Here is a 23437-nt window from a genome sequence, read left to right as displayed (position 1 = left end):
TGCCAGTATAAAGGGGAACCTCGTCCGTCGTTGGAAAAGAAAGCCGCAGCTTCACATCTCAGTGTCCTTTCCGTACCCAGTCCACCCAGAACAAGACATGTCTCCCGACGCGGCCCCATCCTACGAACCCCTCCCCGCCCCTCGGCGGATCGTCACAACCCACAATGCCTCCGGCCAGGCAGTGATCGACAAGAGCGTCCCGCAAGAGCTCGAAAAGACCGCCGGCCCGGGTGCCGACCTGTGGCTCGCTTACGCCACGCCCTCCCTACCTGCACCTCTCGCCGACGGTAGCGATATGGAGTTCTACAAGTCCAGACTTCCCAACAACGTGGGTATCGCATACCCTGGAGGCCTCACCACACGATTCATCGACTTCTTGCCTGGACAGGAGGCGCCGCTTCACCGAACCGAAAGCATCGACACTGGTGTCCTGGTGGAGGGAGAGCTGGAACTTTTCCTCGATAGTGGGGAGAATCAGGTTCTGAAGCGTGGGGATGTTATTGTGCAGCGCGGCACGCTTCACGGTTGGAGAAATAGAAGCGACAAGATGGCTGCGAGGTTATTCATTGTGGTTACGACTGCGGATATGCCGGTTGTCAACGGGAAGAAACTCGAGGAGGATATGCCGATTCCTGGGTTGGAGGGTAAGAAGTAACACCGTGTGATGCTCCATACGGCGTGTCACTAGGATCGTACATAAATATTGTCCTCATAGCTCGTCCATGTAAAGAAACTGTTCATATACACGACTATTGCGACGCGACAAGTTTTGTGCGAACAGACTGTAAATCAGCACTACGGTGAACTGAAGTGACTAGGTGGAACCGATACGTTCTTGAACCTTTCGAATTAAGCACTCTGGCACTTACCAAAGTCAACTGTCAGGATGCCGAATTTTGAGCCATGATGGTCTTAGTCGCAACTCTGCGCTTGCTCAATTTTTCAGCTGACGTCATGGTCAATCAAGACTCTAAATAGCCGCAGATGAGACTTCAATAATCAAGAATAGCACTCACATCTGAAAATGCCGATTCATCAGCAGGAACAGCTGTGACTAACGAAATCTGGTTTGCTCGGAGGTTCATTCAAGGCCAAGGCGTTGGCAGTTTTCCCTTTGTTTCACCAACCCGCCTGGGCGCGATCATCTTGTCTCAATCGCCCTCCGAATTCAGTGAGACGCTGGGCAGGTTGCCACATTTGCACACACAAACAAGACTTCCCAATGCCCCAGTGCCACAACAATAATAACTGCATGTTGCGCAAGTGTAGCTGGTAAGGCTGATAACCATACCTAGTACCCATGAGACCAATCCTCAGCTGTTACTGCAGCCAGCTGAATGATACCGAATTAACATACCTAATGCCATGAGTGTTTCGTCTTTTGTAAAAAGCATTCAGAGGCCGGCTTTGAGGAAAGACTCCAATATATTTGGTAGCATACGGGCATGGCCTGCCATCTCTGCATCTCAGAAAATCTTGATATGATTTTCAGAACTTTCTCTTTCCGATCCTGCTTCTTCTCCCTCCTCGATGTTGTAAAGAAGGAAAGGATACGGCGCCGACGGTGTCCAGATGCCATTGGACACGTTGTACGAGCTCTTCAGCCATCACCGGCGACACACACAAAACCTTCGATAAATCGAAGACTTCGTGTGTTACGTGACTCAGGTGGGTGGCTTTTTCCCAGCCCCGGGAATGCAGCACTTGACTACCATTTAGCTAACGCTGTGGGCCTAGTCACCTCCCTTTCGCCAACTCACAGTCCCAAGCTCCATTATCCGCAAGACAGATTGCCTCGGCTGCGAGGGTAAGGTATCCAGAGAAAAAAGGTGACGGCCACGCTGTCTCACTCCGAGCATATGTCTCTCAACCTCTTTGGGCATGGCTTTTGTAGATCCAACCTGTTCACTTCACAACTCAAAAGATAAACATCAACTTCAAGCCTGTATCTCTTTCCTTGGTTCTGGCATCTTATTGGTGGCAATCACTCCATCCATATGGCTTCCGTTACACCCTCGCACATATTGGCTTCTTCGCGCCCCTGCTCCAGATCACTGTTTTGAACGAACGAAAATCGATCGCCACCTTCACAGTATAGCCGCCTCCGACGATGACGTTCTCACTGTGTAAGGCGCCCATGTTGGCTGTTGGGTACATGGCCATCCTCTGCCATGCAGACGAGGAAATTGATATGCCTGATGCGCCTGCACCTAGCCATTTCATCCGAAGACTCGGAACCCGATGTATGTCTTGCCTTAAAACACAATTTTGTCGGACTACCTTTACTCGTTTGTCGCAAAGCACTGACATGATGAAATTATCTTAGCGTTCATTATTGGGAATCATTTATACATTGATAGTGGTGAGATATCTCAACGTTATCAAGGCGAATTTCAGAATAGCAGGGGTTCGTCGACTCTTCTCAGCGGGGCACTTCATACTACAAGGCTAATATCGAGTCAACCAGTTAATAGTATCTTATCTCTGGACGTATCTCATTTGTGGAGGTCGATTGATGTGGAAATGATGGAAATTCGGAAAGATGCCCCGAAAACAAAGAATCAAAATTACTTCAGGGAATATGACTCCAATTCATCTTTCACTTGGGAAGGTTTTGTTCCCAACGCCACTCAATCCCCAACCCAGTTGTGGAAATTCACCGCTGATGGCAATGGCAGCGAGGTTTGCAGCGTTGAGGATAAATACTCCCAAGAATTGTCCAGCCTTCGTCGATCTCACGGTGGAGCATTCGCCAGCACGCCAGACTCGGGGTTTTATTTTGGAGGCTTCGAGGAAACGAAGACTAATATTGACCCCAAGATGCCACTTGGAGGGTATGTCCCGGGCTATCTTCAGTTCCACTACACAACACCACACCACACCAACGGGGCTACCGGCGTGGATGAACCGTACGGATACACCATACTCCCCATCTGGCACACCATACGCAGCAATTGCCCACTACATCCCTAGGTATGGGTCACAGGGTTTGATCATGATATTAGCAGGCGCCGATTACAATTCTACGAATCAGGAGCCTGGAAACCTTAGTATGGAAGTTGTCTGGTTTATCAACCCTGTCACAAAGAGGTGGTATTCACAGAAGACGATCGGGGAAGCGCCTTAGCCACGCAGGTGGGCTTGTGTAGTTGGTGTGCCGAGTCTAGACAACACGTACGATATGTAAGTGTCTGAAGACTTCACGGAGAGCCCTTCTTCAGGCTTCAGCTGATAGGTATGATGTGAAGTTTTGTTTTTGGCGGTTTGACCAATAATCGGGTGGGTTTCGGTGATGTCTGGATTTTGAGTCTGCCAGGTTTTGTTTGGATACAGGCGGATACCAAGCAGCAGGCACCCCGGGCTTACATGTCTTGCGTTGTCGCCGGAAGGCGTCAGATGATCACTATCGGGGGCGCTGAACCGCGTTCACTACAGGGAAAGCTGATGGAGAACCCCGATACATTCAATCAAGGCATAGGAGTTCTCGACTTGTGGTCACAGCAGTCCTCACATGGCAGCAGAAATCTTGCATCCGTACAATACGACACAGGCGTGGAGGACTTAATGAGTTCTTCTTTCAGTCTCGAACTACCGGGTCTTGGGAACGGAGCTGGTGGCGACGGTAACAGTACTAGCATGGGAGATCACCAGAACTCATTACATCCTGCTGCGATGGGCGGTATAGTTGGTGGTAGCATTTTAGCAGCTGCTGTAGCCGGTGCAGTCATTTTTCTGCTCATTAGGCGGCGAACGAGAAAACGCCAGTCTAGAAAACAGTCTGCCACTGAACCTGACTGCCCAGAGCTAGCGGCTGGGCAAAGGCTTCTTGAACTACATGGGAGAGACCCTCTTTATGATATCACGGAGCTCCACGGAGATCAAAGTAAAGTCGAGATGGACTCTCAAGACCCTCACCAGTGCGCGATAGAGCTTGAAGCAACTGAAAGAAGATGTACCACTGAGAAAAGATTGCGAGGGGGGCCAGAGCAGGACACAGAGATAAGCTTAGAGAACAGACGCCTATCGATCACCAAACGGCTGGCCACTTCGTTAGGGGGTATGACAAAACCTGTCCCTCGATCAGTCCCCCCCCGTCGTTGCGCCTTCACAGAATCAGCACGGCGAACCACGTTGGTGATCAGCTCAACCAAATTCCTGCCTGACTCGCATCACGTCGCTTACTCACGAAGCCTGTCGCAACATTGGGCCTCGCTTGTAACAGTTTCCAAGCCATCAGCTTTGGCCGCGAGGACATGACTGCGCAGTTGATTGATGAATGTAGTTATTTCATCTCACCATGGCCTCCCGGATGCTAGTGTGATAAAAAGCCTGGATTTAGTTACACACTGATTTAGTCCATGATTTTGTTAATTACTCTTTTTTGTCACTTTAAATCATTGCAGTCAGGTCGGTGAGACTGAATGTCATTTAATTGTCATTTCGTGGTTCTTCATGTTGATTGACAAATGCGCATGGTTCTTCGCACTCGTTGGACCCTAGCACCAATCCGCGGAGGAAAACTGATCGTCCCTGGCGTTCACCCCGCGGGTACCCCGCCAATCCGTGCACCGGCTACAGCGACAGCAGACAGACCGACCGGCAGATTTGCCCCCTCATCGTCGAGACCAATGCCATGTTCGCCATGCTTCATCGCCCTTGCCAAACCACATATTTCGCGCTCTCGATTTACATGCTATAGCCCGGTGACCATCCATGCATCAAAGCTTCCGTCTTTCGGTCGCAAAGTCGACAATCGATGGTGACGAGAGTTGCTTCTGCACACAGCTGTCAGCCAGACTCAGCAGTTCAGGACGACGAGCACCTCACTTAGCAAGTCAACTCTGCGGCATGTCTGTCTTCTTCAAGAGATGCTTCAATGACCAAGGGGGTTCCAGCGGTTCGCTTAGGTGAGTGGCGTGGGCTGACGGGAGGGGCGGGGGGTGCAATGTGCAGGTCGCCGAAAATCCGGGTGGATCATGCCGTACTTCGATTAATCGCCGTGTCGCGTGCGTATTCATGCGTTGAGACCGGTTTGGCCGGGACGTTGAGGGTCCAACTGAGCCATTAGCGGAGGGTTTCCACCAGACTTACCTTCCAACAAGTGTTCAATCGACCAAAAGCAATGACGCAACGCAGAAAACTGAGAGACTTGGACTCTATCACGTTGGACGCAGGCTAGAACAGGAAATCGATCGGGAGCTCGAAGAAGCGTTTCTTTCATGACCCATGTCGGACGGGAATCACTGGCGTAGCGTGGAGACAAGCGCAGAAATGGACGGGACATGCGGGACAGGCGCAGGCGAAGCGGACACATCGGAAGCGAAAGCGGTGGAGGTGGAATGCGAATGCCGACATGTCGCGCGAAGGGACGAGACGAGGCGGGACTGGAGGTGCTGGTGCTGGTGCTGGTGCTGGCACTAATTACGACGGGAATGTGGGGACGTGGCGACATGGCATGGCATGTTTGTGTGGTGTTTGGCGTGTTGCTGCAGCCGGGGGAGAGGTGTAACGACTTCGTCGACGAGGTGCATGCCGAGGTGGCTTCATCTTGGGGGCGGTTCGTGATGGCGGTTGGGGTGGTGGATGGGCGTGTATGTGCGATGCATCGTGGACAGACGGGCGATGTTTGAACAAGACAAACGAAATCAGGGCGAGATGCTGGGAATCACTTCGAAGAGCTCCGCTGAGAATTGTCGCGAGACGGGAGGCCGGGAAGGTGAGTAGGGATCCGCGTGGCTTATATGGAGTCGGACGATAGACGGGGTGGTGTGAGCTTCTCTGGTGGTGGTCGGTCAGAAGTGGCCTGCGTGTGGTCACTGTGGTGTGTCTGAGGTGGCTTTGGGCTGATTGCGCGCTGAGTGAGGGGCTTCAGGGGGGATCGCCAATCAGTTGCTCATCCGGCGCATCCCTCGCAAACAAACTCCAGTAGTGACACTCTGGCGGCTCGGCAGATCAGACATGGTTGAGGATTGGTGTGACGACGCTACGGGGAGGGCGACACGGAGAGTGATGAGGGATGCTGGACGAGAAATCACGTTATGCGCACCGCAGTTTCCTTATTGCAGTGGTCCAATTTGTTTGGTTGTCTGGTGTCTCAATCGGAAGGAGGCATCAGGTGAGGTGCGAGCCCGTCTGCTGTTTTGTGGTTCCACTGGCACGGCGTGACCCGTTGCGGTCGCCAGGTGCAGCTCCACTATCCAATGGATCCGTATTGCGCTGCGGAAACCGGTTCAGGGCTCGCTGCACCGATGGGCAGTGACATACGCCGACCCTACCCCCTGAGCTGAGCTGTGCTGAGCTTTTTCTCGGTCGGGAGCGAGATCTTGCATTCGAATCTTCCAAGAAAGAGACCCCAAGATGGATCTCGAGATGCTTCCTCTCCCCCTCCCCTCCCCTCCTCTGCCCTCCCACACAAGCACACACACCCCCAGCTCAGTAAACTCAGGTGTCAAGACTGACACGACGGGCAAAAGCAGTTCAACCAGCAAACGGCATAGCGTCATAGGGCCATCAGGGTGGGGCTCCTGCTGCTTCCCCAGATTTTTACCCCAGACTCTTCTCCCGTGTCGGAAACCGCACTAAAGCCGATTCATCGTCGACCCGTGGACCTTGGACGATGGCGCCAGGCGGTGCCTGCACCTGCACCTGTACCTGTACCAGCTCACATCCCACGCCGACTGCCGCCCCTGCGCCCATCGCAGCTTCCCGGTCCCCTCTTTCCACTTTCCACACGAGAGCAGCTGCAGTGACCACGCCTGGGCAAGAGGGTCCTCTGCTCCATGACGCGCCATGCCTGTTTCGGATGATCAGCCAACCAGACCACTCTTCCATGTCTCCTATCTACGGCAGTAGCAGAGGACAATCAGTCATTGCTCTTGCTGCAACAGCAACATTGGCAGTGGAAGGTACTTTCCCTGGCAGCTTCGGTAGCTCCTTCCTTCTGCTTTCCTCCTTTCCTAAGGCACCTAAGGCACCTAAGGTAGATACGGAGCCTTACCTTAGTAATACCTATGTAGGTAGGTGGAATGTCACTTCTTTCCCCTGCAGCTGTGGTGGCAGGTGACGGGTGGCCCGCCCTCGACGCCCGTGCCTTCCCTTCCCCTCGCCTCAGGTCGCCCGCGCATCTCATGAGCTTCCCAGTCACGCGATCGTCTGGCGGCGCCATTGATGGGCAGTTACCCCGCCCGGTCTGACGAAACCGTAATGCATCATCAATCTTAGCTGCTAGCTGCGGTACCTCTCTTCTCTTGCACACATCGCCTGCTCCCAATGTATCTGCACCAGCCATTCAGCCAGGCGACGGCCGATGCAGGGAGCTCTCTGCCTCGACACCCGACTCGTCCATGGGGGAACATGGACCGACTACGCACTCACCCACTGCAGTGACAGACCATTGACCATTGGCCATTGACCACTGCTCCTCCGTCTACGGATAGGTACCTTACCTCACCTTACCAGACGGGACCAGCCCTGGACAATGTTCCCCCTCTCCTCACGCCAGCTCCTGCTCCAAGCACCAGCTCAAGCACGGCCAGTCTCATCCAGGGCACAGCCAGGTCAGGTCAGGCGCCCCGTCCCGATCGACATCTATCTACCTCGTCCCTCCCCCTCACCTTCCTTTCCTTCTTATTCTCGTCCTCATCCCACTCATCAACCAACCATCCATCCATCAACCCAACCAGCTTCCAAAGGTACCCCTTCCTCCCCCTCCGAAGACAGTCAAGAGCTCCCGCCCTGCACACGAGCTTGACCTGTCACGCGAGATACACAGCTCAGGAGCTTACTTGAAACCTGCTGCCAGATACAATCACTCGATCATCTACATCTAGTCACACCACAAACACAACACCATCATGTCGGAACCACTTTCCAAAGTCGACTCTGCCGTCCAGGGCCTCGCTACCTCTCCTCCCAAGGAGAAGCGCAGACAGAGCTCTGCCGCCGCTCCTGGCGTCAAGAACGTCAACGACCTTGGTATGTCATTGCCCCGAAACCACCACTCTCCCATGACCCCGCACTTGCTCGGGTACCTCGGAGCACTGCTAACTTGTCATGTTCCTAAACAGAGGCAGAAGGCATTGATCTTCAAATAGCTATCGAGACACAGAAGACAGGATGGTAAGTCACCCTTATCATAATCGTGTCTCTCACGTCCCCAGCCACACCTGCAACAATGGCTGACAGTACCTCAACAGGAAGATCAACACCTCCCCCTCAACAATAGAGGAAAAGGAGATCCTCAAGAAGCACCTGACAGAACCCCCGGTCAAGAGAATTGACCTGCACTTCCCTCTCGGCATGGAAGTAACAGCAAGGAACCTGAAGGGCGTCACAATCAAGGACGCCATGGACGCCATCCACAAGGCATACAAGAAGAGGGTGAGCCATTACCCCGCAATATCCCTTTGACAAACACCACTGACATCATCCACAGTCCGACGATGAGCTTGACAAGCCCTACCTGATGGGCTTCGAGTGGGACAAGGAGGAGTCATGGACCCGCCTCGTCGTCCACCTGTCACCCAACTCGACACAGGCAATGTCCAGCGGCGGCAAGAAGAAGAAGAACAAGAAGGACGAGGAGTAATGAATTCTACGCCACTTTCCCGTATCTTGTCCAATACTTCCTGATCACAACACTGGCTTGCTTCGCTCTGGCTCGTATGGCGACTTGGCGCAATGGGATATTGCGATAGATATCGTCGGATGGGTTCATCGGTTCGGATCTCTTCTCTCAGGCTCGAAGCCTCGAGGTGTACTAGCTAGGAAATTCCGGGACGTCGACGGTGCCTCGGCGGGCTCGAGGTGGTAACAGCCTTGGGTCGCTTGAATAGACACGTTGACAGTCATGACACTCTCATTCGCTTGTGACTTGGGTGTATGTACGTCTGAATCCTGAGTTGTTGCAATATTGCAAAGAGAACATCTCTCCTGATCTCGTCAGCGTCGAGAAACGCATCTCGTCAATGGTGGGTGGATATGAGGGAGCTGTGCACCGGCTATCCTGCATCGTGACCCACTACCCGGGGAACTAGGGTCTGCCGTCCGAGCGGGCTGAGGATTGATCTATTTAGGTCGAACACTTTGTAGATGCTCAAGTATACTATTCTTGAAGCTTCAAATGGCCAAACCTCAGCTTCTTCTGCAATTCAGACATTTGCGTGAGCATCCAGCCCTAGCTGTGAGTTTCCGTGATCACTCACCGTTGACCCCTCATACGGTGACGCAAATGGCGGGGTAGTTGATGCTGTGTTAACATAGTCTCACTTACATGATGTGTAATGCTGTTAGTGTGGTACCCTTCCAGCTGTTGTCTGAGCCAAGCCAAACAATCCGTGCCGGACCTCAAAGATCCCAAGCTCCGGAAAGCCGTGGCCTCAGTCTACGGCATAGACCGTCTCCCTCGTCCGAAACCTCGAACGTCTGCACCCCTCAATCTCCCCCGTCATCAGTCAGCAATGTCTCCATTTCGGATCTGAACGGATACTGCCGATTTCCCCTCAGGCTCCTCCTCCGCCGCGGGGTGAGACGGGGCCAGGTCGCACGGCCCCCTCATGGAGCAATTGAACCCCCCAAACCCCAAAGGCAGCGGAAATTCGGAATTGAAAGGCCTAGTGAGAAGCACCACATCCGGCGGCCCCGGCTAACGTCGGCAGACGCCGCTTGACGCCGACTTTACGGTCCTTGGGACAACCGCGGAATCGAGAACAAGTTGTCGGCTTTGCGAGGGACGCAATTCCATCCAACGTCATCCAGAGCGAGTAACCCTATTCCGCCGCCGCAGTTGGGGGATGTCATATAGAACTTAAGCCATGGACCGATTTTCGTTCCATGCAGCGTCTTTGTTTCGACAATCCATCACATCGGCCACTGTTAGCTTCGACACATAGCTGCTTCGAAGCCGTTCGTCACAATGCCTGTCACAACATTTGATTTCAAGGAGAAGTACCGGTACCAGGTCGGCTTCGACTCTCATCTCGAGTGCGTATCCCCATCGCCTGACACCCAACGAAGAGGCCGTCCCCGTAGCTAACCTGCAACCTCTCTCCGCACACAGGTCCGAAGCCGTCCCCGGGTCCCTCCCGATCGGCCAAAATTCCCCGCAAAAGCCCCCCCACGGCCTCTATGCCGAGAAGCTCTCCGGGACCTCCTTCACGGCGCCCCGCCACGACATGAAGCAGGCCTGGCTCTACCGCATCCTGCCATCGTGCGCGCACCCGCCCTACGCGCCGACCACGACCCCGGAACCCAAGGCCGAGCCGTCGAAGCTGCGATACATCCCCAACCAGCTGCGCTGGGACCCCTTCGACCACGACGAGGCGCGCAGCTGGGACTTTGTCGAGGGCATGCGGCTCGTCGCCGGCGCGGGCGACCCTACCCTCAAGCAGGGCATCGGCATGTACGTCTACGCCGCCGGCCGCAGCATGGATACCAAGAGCGCCTTCTACTCCGCCGACGGCGACCTGCTCATCGTCCCGCAGGAGGGCGTGCTGGATATCCGCACCGAGCTGGGCTGGCTGCTCGTCCGCCCGCTCGAGATCGCCGTCATCCCGAGAGGCATCAAGTACCAGGTCCACCTGCCGAGTGGCCCCGCGAGGGGTTACGCGCTGGAGCTGTACCAGGGCCACTTCGTCCTGCCGGAGCTGGGCCCGATCGGCACCAACGGGCTGGCGAATGCGCGGGACTTCCAGGCACCGGTGGCGTGCTTCGACGAGGACTTTGGCGCGACGGCGCACGAGGGACCCAGCAGGTACGAGGTGCGGGTCAAGTTCAACAACGACTTCTTCAAGACGGAGCAGGCGCACAGCCCGTTCGACGTGGTGGCGTGGCACGGCAACTACTATCCCTACAAGTACGACCTGGGGCGCTTCAACACGATCGGGACCATCTCGTACGACCACCCGGACCCGTCCATCTTCACGGTGTTATCGGCGCCGAGCGGGGTGCCGGGCACGGCGATCGCGGACTTTGTCATCTTCCCGCCGCGGTGGCTGGTGGCCGAGGACACGTTCCGGCCGCCGTACTTCCACCGCAACACCATGTCGGAGTTCATGGGGCTGATCACGGGCGGGTACGACGCGAAGCGCGGGGGCTCCGGCGGGTTCGTGCCGGGCGGCGCGAGCTTGCACAACACGATGAGCGGGCACGGGCCGGACGCGGAGAGTGGGGAGGGGGCAAGGAACGCGGAGCTGAAGCCGGCCAAGGTGGGCGCCGGCAGCTGCGCGTTCATGTTTGAGAGCTGCGCGATGGTCGGGGTGACGGAGTGGGGACTGAGGACGTGTCAGAAGGTGCAGGAAAAGTATAATGAGGAGAGCTGGGGGGAGCTGCCGGTGCACTGGAAGAGGCCGCAGGGTGCCGACACGGAGGGGCACTTGTTGAAGTGAGGGAAAATGACGAGCGTGTCTTGGCTTGGAGAAAAACAGTACAAAGGTTCGAGGCAAAATATATTGGCGTTAACATCCAATCGTCGTTTGCTAGCTCTCGCAGAAGTGTGTTGTCCCTTGACACGATTTTGGGCTACAATGAGGTCCGTTCTTATTGACTGAGCCCTGAGGCTGACGGGTGCCCCAGATATTGAGAGGGAGGACTCTTTGAGAACTGGGTTCATGACCTATGACAATGCCATCTCCCCTAACCAGGGAAGTCAATATCTCTATCGAGGGTTTCATCAAGACAAGAGGGTAGCACGAGTGGAACAGGTCAAGGTTGAGCAGGTCACGACGCAGCGAAACTTCGCCGACATAGACCGAGACTTGATGTCGTCTAAAGAGCAATATAGCACTCAATGCTCTGGGATAGCCTGACCGGCTTCCCAGAGCATGAGAACAAACCAGCCCGTTTGCTGCTGTTGCGAGGCGATCTCATGATCCCGTTCAGGTTCTGGCCTGCGCTGAGGTGTGTCTTAAACCTTCGTGTTAGGGTCGGGCCGGAACGATCTCTGAAAGCACCTTGATTACCGGCCTTCTGCGTGGCGTGCGGCTGATATTTGACTGCCGCATTCAGCGACCAAAGTAGTACCACGTGGACGAAACCAATGTCAGCAAAACGGGACCATGCCCGCTGTCGGCAGTCAAATTCTACGTCAAGCTCCCATTGCGTTGTGGGCTCAGCTGGAAATTTCGATGTCATGAATGTTGGGCCATGTAGAAGGCAGTCCTTCTACCTTGGGGGCCTCTAAACCATTCGAGGCTGAGACAGTACCTGTGCCGTCCAGGGAAAAGATGCTGACGGTGCAGCTGCCGGCGACCGTTCTCATTTGAGGCAGCCCGAGTCTCTATGTGACCGAAAACGATGTCCGTGGCTACGTTGACTCGTATCATGGCACGCACCATTCCACTAAGGTTGACTAACAGCACGAGGACAGAGGGAGGAAACAATCCAACCTGAACCGTCGATGTAGTTGCGATGCCGCAGAGCTTTGATTGAAAAGTGGCTGGCTGAATGGGTGGGATTTTGTATATAGATACAAGAATGCTTGCCCTGATGTATGTTGCATACTTTCCAGGAAACACCAAGAAACTGCGCCAGTACCTCTTCCACACATTTTACCACATCCCGGCATCATGGCTATTCAGTCTAAGGAAGGTGAAGCGAGAATTGGGCATGTTCCTCACTCGTCTCTAGCGCATCGAATCGGTGGGTGGTTGCCTCATGATCCTACAATGATGCAGGATCATGTCAGGGAAATCCTCAACAGAGCGGAGGCTGCGGACTTGCCCACCGTCCCACCTATCGATGCCGTTCAGACTCTCATCGACACAAATCCCACTGTCTTCATGCTCTTCACAGAGATGTTGACAGAGGTGCCAACCAGACCTCCTTACGACACCATTCCAGGCGGCGGCCCAGAAATCAGAGAACTGCCTAAACTTATTCAAGCACTCAACTACCAGATCCAAACTCCAATCCTTTACAATGACTCCCCTCAAATCGGCACCCCTATCAACGCTATACTAGACTGGCCTATGGCCACGAAAGCTGGTTTTTCTGCATTTCTTCGCGACGATGTCAATCAGATTTTCAAAGAAATGTTGGTCTACTGGGGTCAGTTCCTTACCACGGACAAATCCGTCGAACCGGTGACGACTGCCGCAGGAGGCTGGCTTTCATCCCAGGCCCAGAGTGAAGAGACTGGATTGAAAGACTTCTTAAAGACATACATTGTCCCCGATCCCAAGGATCCTATTCATTACGGCTTCACTTCCTGGGACCAATTCTTCACCCGCGACTTCCAGGACGGCCTCAGGCCGCTCCCATCTCCTGACGACCTGAATGTCATCGTTAGCGCCCGCGAGTCAACTCCCTTCTTTATTCAGAACAATGTCCAGCTTCGCGATACCTTTTGGGTCAAGAACGCCGACAAGCGTTCGAACTACAGCCTAGCGGATATGCTTGGCGATGAGAACCTGGCCAACCAGTTCGTTGGTGGCACTGTCTATCAGGCATTTCTCAGTGCCGACAGCTATCACAATTGGCATGCTCCTGTTTCCGGCTCTTACGTTGGTACACCCAACATCATCAACGGTACATATTACTCAGAGCCTCTCATGTGGAGCTTCAGCCCGGACAAAGGCATCGGACGCCCGGACATCGGCGCGGACGAACTGTCACAAAGATACATCTCCGCCGTCGCCAAGCGTGGCGTCGCTGTCATCCAGGCCGATAATCCCGCTATCGGCCTTATGGCTGTAGTTATGATTGGCATGGCCGAGGTCTCCTCTATTGACTTCTTCGATAAGCCAACTTTTCAGAAGGGGGAAAAGATTGGTCGCTTCCACTTTGGCGGCTCAACTCATTGCCTAATCTTTGGACCTAACGTCAAGCTCTCCTTTAGCCCGGATGCAATCCCTGAGCCGAACATTCACCATCTAAGCCGTCGTCACGTTCCTGTTCGAAGCGCGCTTGCCACAGTCATTCCAAAGAGTTGAGAGTCAGGTGCTGTTGGTATTGCGTCAAGTTGGTACACTGAGGATGGTCGTTTCTAATTTCACGATTCTTGCTTTACCTGAAGCGAAATGGGCCGGGCATCACTCTTTTCTACCCGAGCTTCACTGAAACTGGAACTGATTGAGAGATATCTAATTGTTCATTATCTCTATTAACAGTAGTAAGTGTGTGGTCATTACTGAGGATCATATGCTACCCAAAACAAACAAAAACTTTCTATCCATGTCTAATCCCAGAAAAGCACAATCATAGCCTTGTGGTATATATCCCTTTCCCTTTAAGGCTTGCTAACCTGTTCCTTTCTAAAGAACTTGAAGTAACCAATGCAGATAAACAGGTTCAACAACAGAACCACCCAGAACCACGCACTCGCAAGCGCCACGCCGACACCCTCGCTGACGTCGGGGAAGACGGGCCCGGGACCGACGTTGTTGGGCGCCGTCGCACGCGCGAGCATGGTGAAGATTGATCCGACGACCTGCGCCGCGGCACAGGCAGCCGCGACGTGGACACGGGTGAGCGTCAGCATGAGAATCATACCGATACCCGCACCCTGGAGACCGTCGAGGACACCGAGCCAGAGCCAGAGAATACGGCTGAGGACGGCACCTGCGACGGCGCCGCCGGCCCAAGGCATCCAGACGCCGATGCGGGAGGTACCCCACCAAATCTGGGCCCAGCGGGGAGCACCGAGACCGACGGCGAACATGGGGAACAGCCAGGGGTGGCTGGCACTGGCCTTGGCCAGGCCCCAGAGGACGAAGGCCCAGACGAAGATGAAGAAGAAGAGGGCGAGGATGACCATGCTCCAGACGGGCACGTGCTGGGACGAGAAGAGGAAGAACCAGTTGCGGCCGAAGAGCGGGGAGAGGAAGTAGTTCTGGATGGCGACGGCGAGGAGGTACCAGGCGATGGTCTTGCGCCTGACCAGGGAGGCCCACAGCTTGGGCACGGGACCCGGGGACTCGCGGTAGAAATCGGGGAGACCGAGGTAGAGGAGCACGCCGACGGCCCACAGGAGCAGGCACACGGGAAGACAGATGCCGAGGAGGGCGGGGGAGCCGGCGAGAGTGGGCTTGGGCTGAGAGTTGGCCTCGGCCTCGGAGACGAGAGAACCCCAGGCCCAGAGACCGAGAGTGTACAGCTGGGTCAAGCCCTGAATGATGGCAAGACGCTGGATCCACTTGGGGACGGTAGAGCCGCCGTCGGTACCGAAGTTAAATGCGAACGCGAGAGATCCGGAGGCGGAGGCGAAGGCGTAGATGCCGGTGGCGACGTTCTGGAGCCAGATCTGAGTGTTGTTGTCCGCGGCGAAGGGGGAGCAGCCGAGGATCAGGAAGGCGATACCGTAGACGATGTAAGGCACCGAGAGCGGGTACAGAAGAGGCACGGTGCGGGACAGCGTGTACCAGACAAGGGAGCCAAAGAGGTAGATGGACGCGATGACGTAGAGCTTGGAAGCCGTCTGGCCGACCTCGCCGGTAAGAAGGGTGACCTGGTAGGAGTTGGTGGCGATGATCTGGTTGAGAGCCAGGAGCATCGCGTAGACGGGCCAATCGCCGACCTTGTACTGGAGGTACCTGGGTGATGTTAGTTTTGATACGGGGGAGCCAAAGGATGAGGACCTACTTCTTGACACCAGTGGGGGGGACGTAGTCGTCGGGAAGGGCGAACTGAGCGCGGTCATAGCCGGGGGAGTCGGGAGGAGTCTGGTCACCGTAGCCATCTGCGTTGGTGCTGTTCATCAGGTTGGAACGTCTGGCAGCGCGGCCGCGCTCCATGGGCAAGCTGAGCTTGGAGCTGGACAGGTTCTTGAGCATGCCGAGAGGGGATCTGGACGGGGAGCGGGTTCTAGACATGGATCGTCGTCCGGAGCCGGAGGGAGACGAGGGGCGCGAAGGACGACCCAGCCTGGCGTCGAGGTACATGTCGAACCACTCCTTTTCACTCTTCATCAGGTAGTCCTCGATACAGAGATCAGAAATGGAGTTTTGCGCGTTGAGGTTCTTGAGTCTCTCCTCGAATTCCTGGTAGAACTCGCCCTTTTGGTCGGTGAAGAAGGGGTCGACTTGCTGGAGCTTGTAGTCATGGCGGTCACCGACAACGTCCTCGACACTAAGCATGGAAGCACGGGAGGAGTTGTCGTGGATACCCAGAGCACCGCCTGGGGGAGGCAGAGGAAGCGTGTCGGCCATGGAGAAACCGGAGACGTTGCGGCTGTGGTTGTTGACATCGTGAGTGGAGAAACCAGAGTAGTTGCGAGAGTGAGTAAGCTCGTTGCCAGAGATGTTGCGGCTGTGAGGACCAGGAGAAGCAGCGCGAGAGCCACCGGGAGAGTCAACATAGGCGGGAGAAGGCGAGATGATGGGCGATCCAGGGGTGCTAGAGTAGTAACCGTGAGGAGTCTGCATGCCAGCGGGGGTGTTGCGTCCGGTGTTGAGAGTGGTGGCATCATCGTCGTAGTCGGAGACTTGTCTCATCCAGGCGGGGGAGCGGTCGACGAGCTCGACCTCCTCGCGGAGGCCGACGTTGGAGCTGGCGCGGCTGCGCTTGACGAGGACGTTACCCTTGCCGAGACCCTTCTTACCGTACTTGGCGTGAGACTTGATGCAGCCAGCCTGGAGCTTTTCGAGCTTCTCGAGCCACTCGGCGACAGGGAAACGTTGCTTGGCGGAGTAGGCACGCATCTCGGCACGAGTCTTGGTATCGGCCTTGAGAGCGGACTGGATGGCGTGTCTGAACTGCTTGGTAAGATGGGCCTGTGAAATTTGTTAGCGGCTTGTGGGTGGATAGATGGAATGATTGTTGACTTACAGCCTTGGTCGACTCGACCGTGAACCACCATCCGGGCATTTGACCGAGACCACCGACACGGGCACCAACACCCAAGGCTCCCTTTCTTCCGAACTCGACAGCAACCAAACCGAAGGGCTCATCTCTGGAGGGGATCAAGGCGAACTCGGCACCACTGAAGATGTAGGGCGGGAGAGCAGTAAACTCGGGCTTGGAGAAGACACGTCCGGGGTAGAGTTCCATGAGCTTGCTCAACTTCAGGGCAGCGAACTTGCCGTAGAGATCAATAACGGGACCAATGGTAATCAGTTGAACCTTGGGGTTGGTTTCGAGGACAGAGGGGAACACATCAGCAATAAGATCAACCTAGAAGATGTCAGCAAAGTTTCCGAGCCAGTAGACCGATTCATGACTTACGCCCTTTTGCAGAGACCAACGACCGACGAAGACGAAAAGCTCGGCTTCAGGGTCGACCTTCAGGCCGGCCCATTCCTGGGCCTGTCTACGGAGATCACCACGGCTGGCTTCCCACGCGGGGTCGACCTCGGGCTTCTTCTGCTTCATGAAATCCTCCTTGTCCCAGTCGGCGGTATCCGTGGGGTCGGGGTTGGGCAGCTGGCCGATCTTGGAGAGACCCCAGAAGATGGGGTAACGGGCGAACGAACGGTCACCGTACTTCTTGGAGACACCGACAGCGCCGAAGCCGTTCTGGTGGATGCGGAGGTAACTGGCGGAAGCGTGGAGAAGGTTGAAAACTGCGTGATATTAGTGATCTGATTGGCAACCCGCCGGGGCGAATGCATGCTTACCTGAACCGTACTGGACGTACTTCTTGATGGTCTCAAGATCCAAGTTGTACGCCTTAGAAACCTCCTTGCTCTCCTCGGGTGTGCGCATGGGCCAGAGACCCTGGAACTCGGCATTGTGGAGGGACACAGCAACGGGGATAGTCTTGGGGAGCAGGTAGAGCGGTGCGATGGTTCCGTGGTAATCGTTGATGTGGTAAAGATCGATGGGGAAACGGTTGGTTGCCTCGGCAATACATTGGTTCCTGAATTTATGTCAGTACGTGTTGAAAGCGATCAAATAAGGTTTTCAACTTACCATGCAGAGTAGTAGATGGCAGACTCCAAGTCGTCCATGCGAGGGGGGTAGGGCTCAGACTTCGTCTGTTTGCGGAAAACAGGAGCGTCCAGCAGAACATAGGTGATGTTATCGACAATGTGGTACTGAACCTTGATCTCGTACATCTGGTCCATAATCTTGACGAACATGCTAGGGGCAGGCTGGTCCTCGGGATACTCGACATCACCGACGCAGGGAACGACCCAAACGAGGTCCTGGTGCTTGAGCGCCTTACCCATCAACTGGGCCATGACACCCAGACCACCAATCTTAATCTTGATGTTCCAGTCATCGATGTTGTACTCCATGGTGGCAATCAACACTCTGCGACGCTTGTTGGCGGTGGTGGCAGCCGCGGCCGCAGAAACGAGGTCGGTGGAGCTGTTCATCTTGAGCGGAATGGCGCCAGCGGCGCCGATGAAAACGTTGCGGGTCTTCTCGACAATCTGACCAAACTTGGACTGGGCACCAACACCGGTTTCGTTGAACTTGACCTGGTAGAAAGAGCGCTTGAAGGCTTGGACGGCAGCGAGACCACCAACGACGGGGAGGATGAAGAGCAGGAGCCAGAGGAAGAACTGTACCCACATGCTGCCAACGGGGATGAGCTGGTACTGGAACGTGGCGTCGTTGAGAATGACCTTGTAAGCGAGGTACGGTTTGGGCGGCGCGGAAGTGATATTAATGGCGTTCGTGAACAGCGAGGAGGGAGGTATACGTTCAGCGACGCCGTCGCCGTCGACGTCACCGTAGACGAACGACTGATCGGGCATCTTGTCGGGGTTCATGCCCCAGATGCTGAACTGGAAGTAGTTGGGCCACTCATCCATATAATGCCACTGCCAAAGCGACTCAGCCTTGTGCGACAAGGCCTTGGTCAGACCGCTATCATAACCGAACTGGTTGAACTTGCCAACGGCGAACATGTGCGGGATGCGGCGGGGAATGTCGAAGTCGAGATCAGCGTGGACCTTGTAGGCGCTGGTGCCGAGGATCTGGGACCAGTACTGAACGATGATGTGCTCTCCATCCCACTCTTGCTCCTTGGTTCCGTTCCACTCCTGCTTCACAACCTTTGTCTCGGTCTCGTAGTTGACCCAGTCGCTCCAGGAGGACTCGAAGTTGGTCGAGTAGCGGAACTTGGAGGCACCGGCGGCGCTGTGCTTGATCCTGAGGGTGCCGTCGTCGTCCTGGGAGAGCAGGGTGGTGGAGTAGTTGGCGGTCGCGGGGAACACAATCGGGTTCTCGGCCGCGCCGATGCGGAAGAAGAAGTGATCAGTTGCACCGGTGGTCGAGTTCCCAGTAGCGGTGGTGGCGTTGCTGACAGTCACCTCGTGGACGCCGTGCTTGACGTTGATGAGGTTGGCCTTCCACGACCAGACGGAGGGCAAAACACCGGTCCACTCGTGCGGGCGCTCGGAAACGTTGGAGCACTTGATGGAGCTTTCGTCGATGGATGGAACGCTGTTGTCGTCGGTGTGAGCCCTGAAGGTGATGAAGTCCTTGAACTTCTCGCAGTTCAGCTCCACGTTGGACTGGAATTCAATAGGAACGGTGCTGCTCGTCTCGTTGGCCAGGATGCGGTAGTCGTGACCGGGGCTGAACTTGGTGAGCATGACAGGGGGGTTCTTGAAGTCGGCCTTGGGTACGTAGGCGCGGAACTCGAACGGAGCCATGGTGATGTTCTTGGTGCAGCCGTTGAAACCCGTGTTGCCAGCGTAGCCAAGCTTCTTGGTGGAGGCCTCGAGCTTGATCTCGTCGTGGGGGAAGAACAGGTTCTTGACGGTGGTTCCGTCCTCGAAAGGAGAGATCAGAGCTTCGTCCTCGTTGGAGCAGTCAAAGGTCCACGACTTGGTGACGTTCCAGTTGTTGTAAAGGAACCAGACGGGAACGAGATCTTCACCCATATCTTGAACACCGAGCTGGTAGCGCATGACGCTGAAAAGACCGGTCACAGTAGCCATTCCGGAGTTACCGGGGTAGAAGAGCTCCTCGGTGTGGTTGGACAGCTGAACGAGCCACATGCCGTCCTGGAGGACGGGGTACTGCTTTCTCATCCAGTACATATGCTTGAGAACGAGTCTCATGGGGTGAGCGGGGTTGCGGTGGTCCCAGGAAACAGTGTCGTCACGGCAGCCCTGGCGCGCGTTGGACAGAGGCATCTGAAAGTAAAGGGTGGCAGGCATGGAATAGCATCCGTGCTGTTGCCAGGCTGGGGCGGAAGCCAGAGGCTGACGACCGAACATGTAGTTCTGCGCGGTGTTGTCGAGCACGTAGTAGCCCTGTTCCTCGCCCCAGGTAAGCATGGGGATTCCGGGCAGGTGAAGTGTCGTGACGAAAAGACCCATCAGACTGCGCTCATGGCCGAGTTCGATGGCGGGCCAGCGGAAGGTATCCTGGTTCATGGCGCCGTACATGTGACGGGGGTCGACTTCACCAGTGTTGGCGTTGATCAGATCGTTGGCTCTGAGGACCTCGTTCCAGGCCTCGACGAAGTTACTGGGCACATCGTAACCGGCGACACCGGTACCATCCATGCCCATAAAGATGACCAAGAAACGGTAGAAGGAGTAGTGGAAGGCTGCCGAATCCAAGGCCTGGTGGCCTTTGTCACGGATGAAAATGTCCTGGTCCTCTGCGACAGTTTCATTCGTGCTATAGGCGGTGTTGATGTCCTTGAACCACTGCTCGGGGTGGCGTCCGCGACCGATGTAGATAGATCCCATGGTGTTACCACCTGTGATCTCACCAGGGAGGAAGAAGTTCTCCTTGCCGACGGAGCGGGCGCACTCACGCATCGTCTTGGAGAATTCGCCCTGGGCATCAACCGTAACTTGCAACGCCTTGTCGTATCTGAAGCCATCAATGTCCAACCTATGGGGCATTTGTCAGTATTCTGCAACGTTTCCTCGCGGCCATTCCCCGAACTCACATCTTGATAAGTATGCAGGATAAGTGGCCGAGTTTCTGGTTGATGGCGGGGACCCATTCTCTCAATCTGTCCTGGACGGAAGCGAATTTTGTCAACTGACGACGGTAATCGGGGTAAACGCCGAAAGCCTCTGTGTCACCGAACTGATCAAAGTCACCGTCGTAGCAGCCCTCAAACATGCTGTAAACCTCCTCGCCGACCTCGTAACCGGACTCGTAGTACAACCTCGGGAAGTTTTCGCAGGTCTTGTTGTATCCAGTCGGGAAAGTGAAATCCAAGTAGTGTCGGTCGGTCTTGTAGATGGCCTCCATCTCGTGGGGCTCGAACGGCGCCGTGGAGTTGAGGTAATCCTTAAAACCGATCAGGTCACCCAGTGTCGCAACCGTGTTGTCGAAGACAATGTACTAAGTCCTACAGATCAGCTCACATGTCCTCATCCGAAATCTTTCTCCATCATCGTGAGAACTTACCATTCCACGCTTGTGGATTTCCTCGATGGCGGTTCTCCACATCGTGATGTTGCCAAAGTGGAAATCCAGAAGAGTGAGATCCAACGGAGAGTAGCTATCGTAGTTCCAGGGATGGTTGATGAGCATGGATCCTCCGAAATACAGTCCATCGATGCCCATTCCTTGGAGATAATCCAGCGTGTCCACCAAACCGGCGATATCACCACCAAATCGCAGCTGCGTACCCGTGATATCCTGCTCGAGGACGGTTCCGTTTGCGTTATCGTTGGCTGGATCGCCGTTTACGAAGCGGTCGAGCATGATAGTGTAGAAGGGAAACCGCCAGTTGTCTGGTGACGGGTGGAAATCGTGGTTCTCCCATTTTCCATCGTATTGCATAGGATCTTGCGCATCCTTGTTTTGGTTGAGGTTGAAGTCGACATAGTCCGGGTCGTACTTGTAGCCATTAACATTATGGGTTAAGCAACCCAGTAATAGGAGCGAACTCCCAAACCACATCTTGGCTGCTTGTTATGTGGTGTTGTGAGGGACGCCCGAGAGCTCCTCGAAGCGAGCGTGGGTTGAAGCGACCGACCACTGCTTCTGGTTGTATGGGAGTGAGTATCCAAGCCAACTGATGATATGACGCCAGAGAGACCACACACACACACACACCCACACACAATCAGGGAGATACGGGGGGCTAAAAACCGATAAAAATCAGATAACGAAAGTGAAAAGCGATGTAACAATACTCATAAACCGGCCAAAAGCGAGTGATGCCAGTTTTGCTTGATTGAACGAAAGACGAAAGTATGGAAAGGAGGCTTGAGCGATTGTAAAGATCTCCAGTTCCCACACAAACACGCAGAGCAGAAGCTAGAGCAAGAAAACCAGGACCAAGATACGTCAGAGGGGGGGGTGGGAGGGAGGGACATCTACATCCTTCGATGGAGACAGAAATCTTTTGAACTAAGGGGGCGGGAATCGATACTTGGGATACATGGTAAAGAGACGCAGACCCGCAGGTATACCAGGCATCGCCTCACGAAAAGGGTCACCAAAGCCCGTCATGCCCGTCGACAGCGGAGCCCACCATTCTAGGATACGAGCTCGAGGTTTACTCATGTCTGCATCATAGCGGTGACCTTTTCTTTCCCTCCTGCTCGTTCTTCCCTCGGGTGGCCTTCGTTCGGCTGTCGAAAAGAGCAGGGTTCCGGAGGCTGGCCGATTGGGTACTATGAATATCCTCCTTCCTAAGGTGCTAAAGGGGCCCCCCCCCAGTCCACCGCGTCCGCCGCGGTGGACTGGCCAACAATGCAGATCTTCGGGACTTGGGGCCCAAGTCCAGGTTCTGAGGCCTCGGAGGGCCAGAAGGCGGTCCTTCGTCTGGCTTTTTGCCTTGAGGGCCTTGACGCCGGCGGGCCACTGTTCGAGGCTCGTTGTGCCCGGCTTGGAAGAAGCGGACCCGGGCAAGGGGAGTGGAGCCTCAAAAGTCGACAAGTTGGACATTTTCCGACCAGGGTGGTTCCCGGGAAGCCAATCGATCCTGGATCCTCCAGGGATGGTGGTCAAGGATGGTTGGGCTTGGGTGTTTGGGGGGGGGGGGGGGGGGGGTTGATTTTGGCTTGTGCTCGGGCACGCGAGAGCCAGCTTCAAGCAAATCCCAAGACAGCATTAAGCCTGCCGAGCAAAAGCTTCAACGAGGGCAAGTGGGCATCGCCGTAGGTGCTGCGTAGAACTGATGGAAACAATCAGCATGTTCCAGTCACGAGAGGCAGCAGCGAGGTCCAGAACGCGGCTAGAGAGCCTATTCTTGGGGGTGAGGTTGGGGGGTTTGGCTCGCTTGCCTGCGGTGGCCTGGGGCGGTGGACAAGGCCATTCGTGCATTGCATTGCATATTTCTCGTGTTGTGCCCGCTGCCAGCCGCCGACACCGTATGGCGTCTTATGGCACGGTAAGCAGCCTGCGTTGGTTGGTCGTGTTGGCGACATGGTCCCCTTTTTTCGATTGTCTGTCTCATTGTTCGCTGTTTTTGCAGTGTGTCTTTGCCTAGGCTTAGCATATACGCGCTACATGGATCCATGTGTGTGTGACTGTGGATGTACACAGCAGAAAAAAGTGTGGGAAGAATTTTCGGGAAGACTTCGATAAGGAGACAAGCGAGTCAGGAGAGGGGTCCACCACACAC

At 55.2% G+C, this 23437-nt stretch overlaps 5 protein-coding genes across 5 annotated transcripts; 4 read left to right on the top strand and 1 right to left on the bottom strand.

The window, feature by feature from the left end:
* Positions 1-97: 97 nt before the first annotated feature.
* On the top strand, positions 98-655 carry CGCA056_v014399 (uncharacterized protein; the record flags this gene model as incomplete). Its single annotated transcript, XM_037329641.1, has 1 exon — positions 98-655. The coding sequence occupies one exon, from the start codon at positions 98-100 to the stop codon at positions 653-655; it is 558 nt and encodes a 185-aa protein (XP_037171611.1).
* Positions 656-7853: 7198 nt separating this feature from the next.
* CGCA056_v014398 (uncharacterized protein) lies at positions 7854-8587 on the top strand (the record flags this gene model as incomplete). The annotated part of the gene is made up of 4 exons (XM_037329640.1): positions 7854-7974; positions 8067-8118; positions 8196-8379; positions 8435-8587. The coding sequence occupies 4 exons, from the start codon at positions 7854-7856 to the stop codon at positions 8585-8587; spliced, it is 510 nt and encodes a 169-aa protein (XP_037171610.1).
* A 1326-nt stretch (positions 8588-9913) lies between these two features.
* hmgA-0 (Homogentisate 1,2-dioxygenase) lies at positions 9914-11384 on the top strand (the record flags this gene model as incomplete). Its single annotated transcript, XM_037329639.1, has 2 exons — positions 9914-9981; positions 10058-11384. The coding sequence occupies 2 exons, from the start codon at positions 9914-9916 to the stop codon at positions 11382-11384; spliced, it is 1395 nt and encodes a 464-aa protein (XP_037171617.1).
* A 1278-nt stretch (positions 11385-12662) lies between these two features.
* On the top strand, positions 12663-13928 carry psiD-1 (L-tryptophan decarboxylase; the record flags this gene model as incomplete). Its single annotated transcript, XM_037329638.1, has 1 exon — positions 12663-13928. The coding sequence occupies one exon, from the start codon at positions 12663-12665 to the stop codon at positions 13926-13928; it is 1266 nt and encodes a 421-aa protein (XP_037171616.1).
* Positions 13929-14224: 296 nt separating this feature from the next.
* CGCA056_v014395 (Cell wall alpha-1,3-glucan synthase mok13) lies at positions 14225-22758 on the bottom strand (the record flags this gene model as incomplete). The annotated part of the gene is made up of 9 exons (XM_037329637.1): positions 14225-15527; positions 15577-16706; positions 16762-17106; positions 17158-17495; positions 17550-17791; positions 17845-20739; positions 20798-21201; positions 21268-21770; positions 22563-22758. 9 exons carry the CDS (start codon positions 22756-22758, stop codon positions 14225-14227), a joined length of 7356 nt encoding a protein of 2451 aa, XP_037171619.1.
* Between the last annotated feature and the right edge of the window lie 679 nt (positions 22759-23437).

Source organism: Colletotrichum aenigma, assembly GCF_013390185.1.
Source record: "Colletotrichum aenigma strain Cg56 chromosome Unknown KSG_Cg56_contig10, whole genome shotgun sequence".
In the NCBI taxonomy this organism is placed as follows: domain Eukaryota; kingdom Fungi; phylum Ascomycota; class Sordariomycetes; order Glomerellales; family Glomerellaceae; genus Colletotrichum; species Colletotrichum aenigma.
Note: the sequence above shows the minus strand (reverse complement) of the source record. Positions and strands in the feature narration are given on the sequence as shown.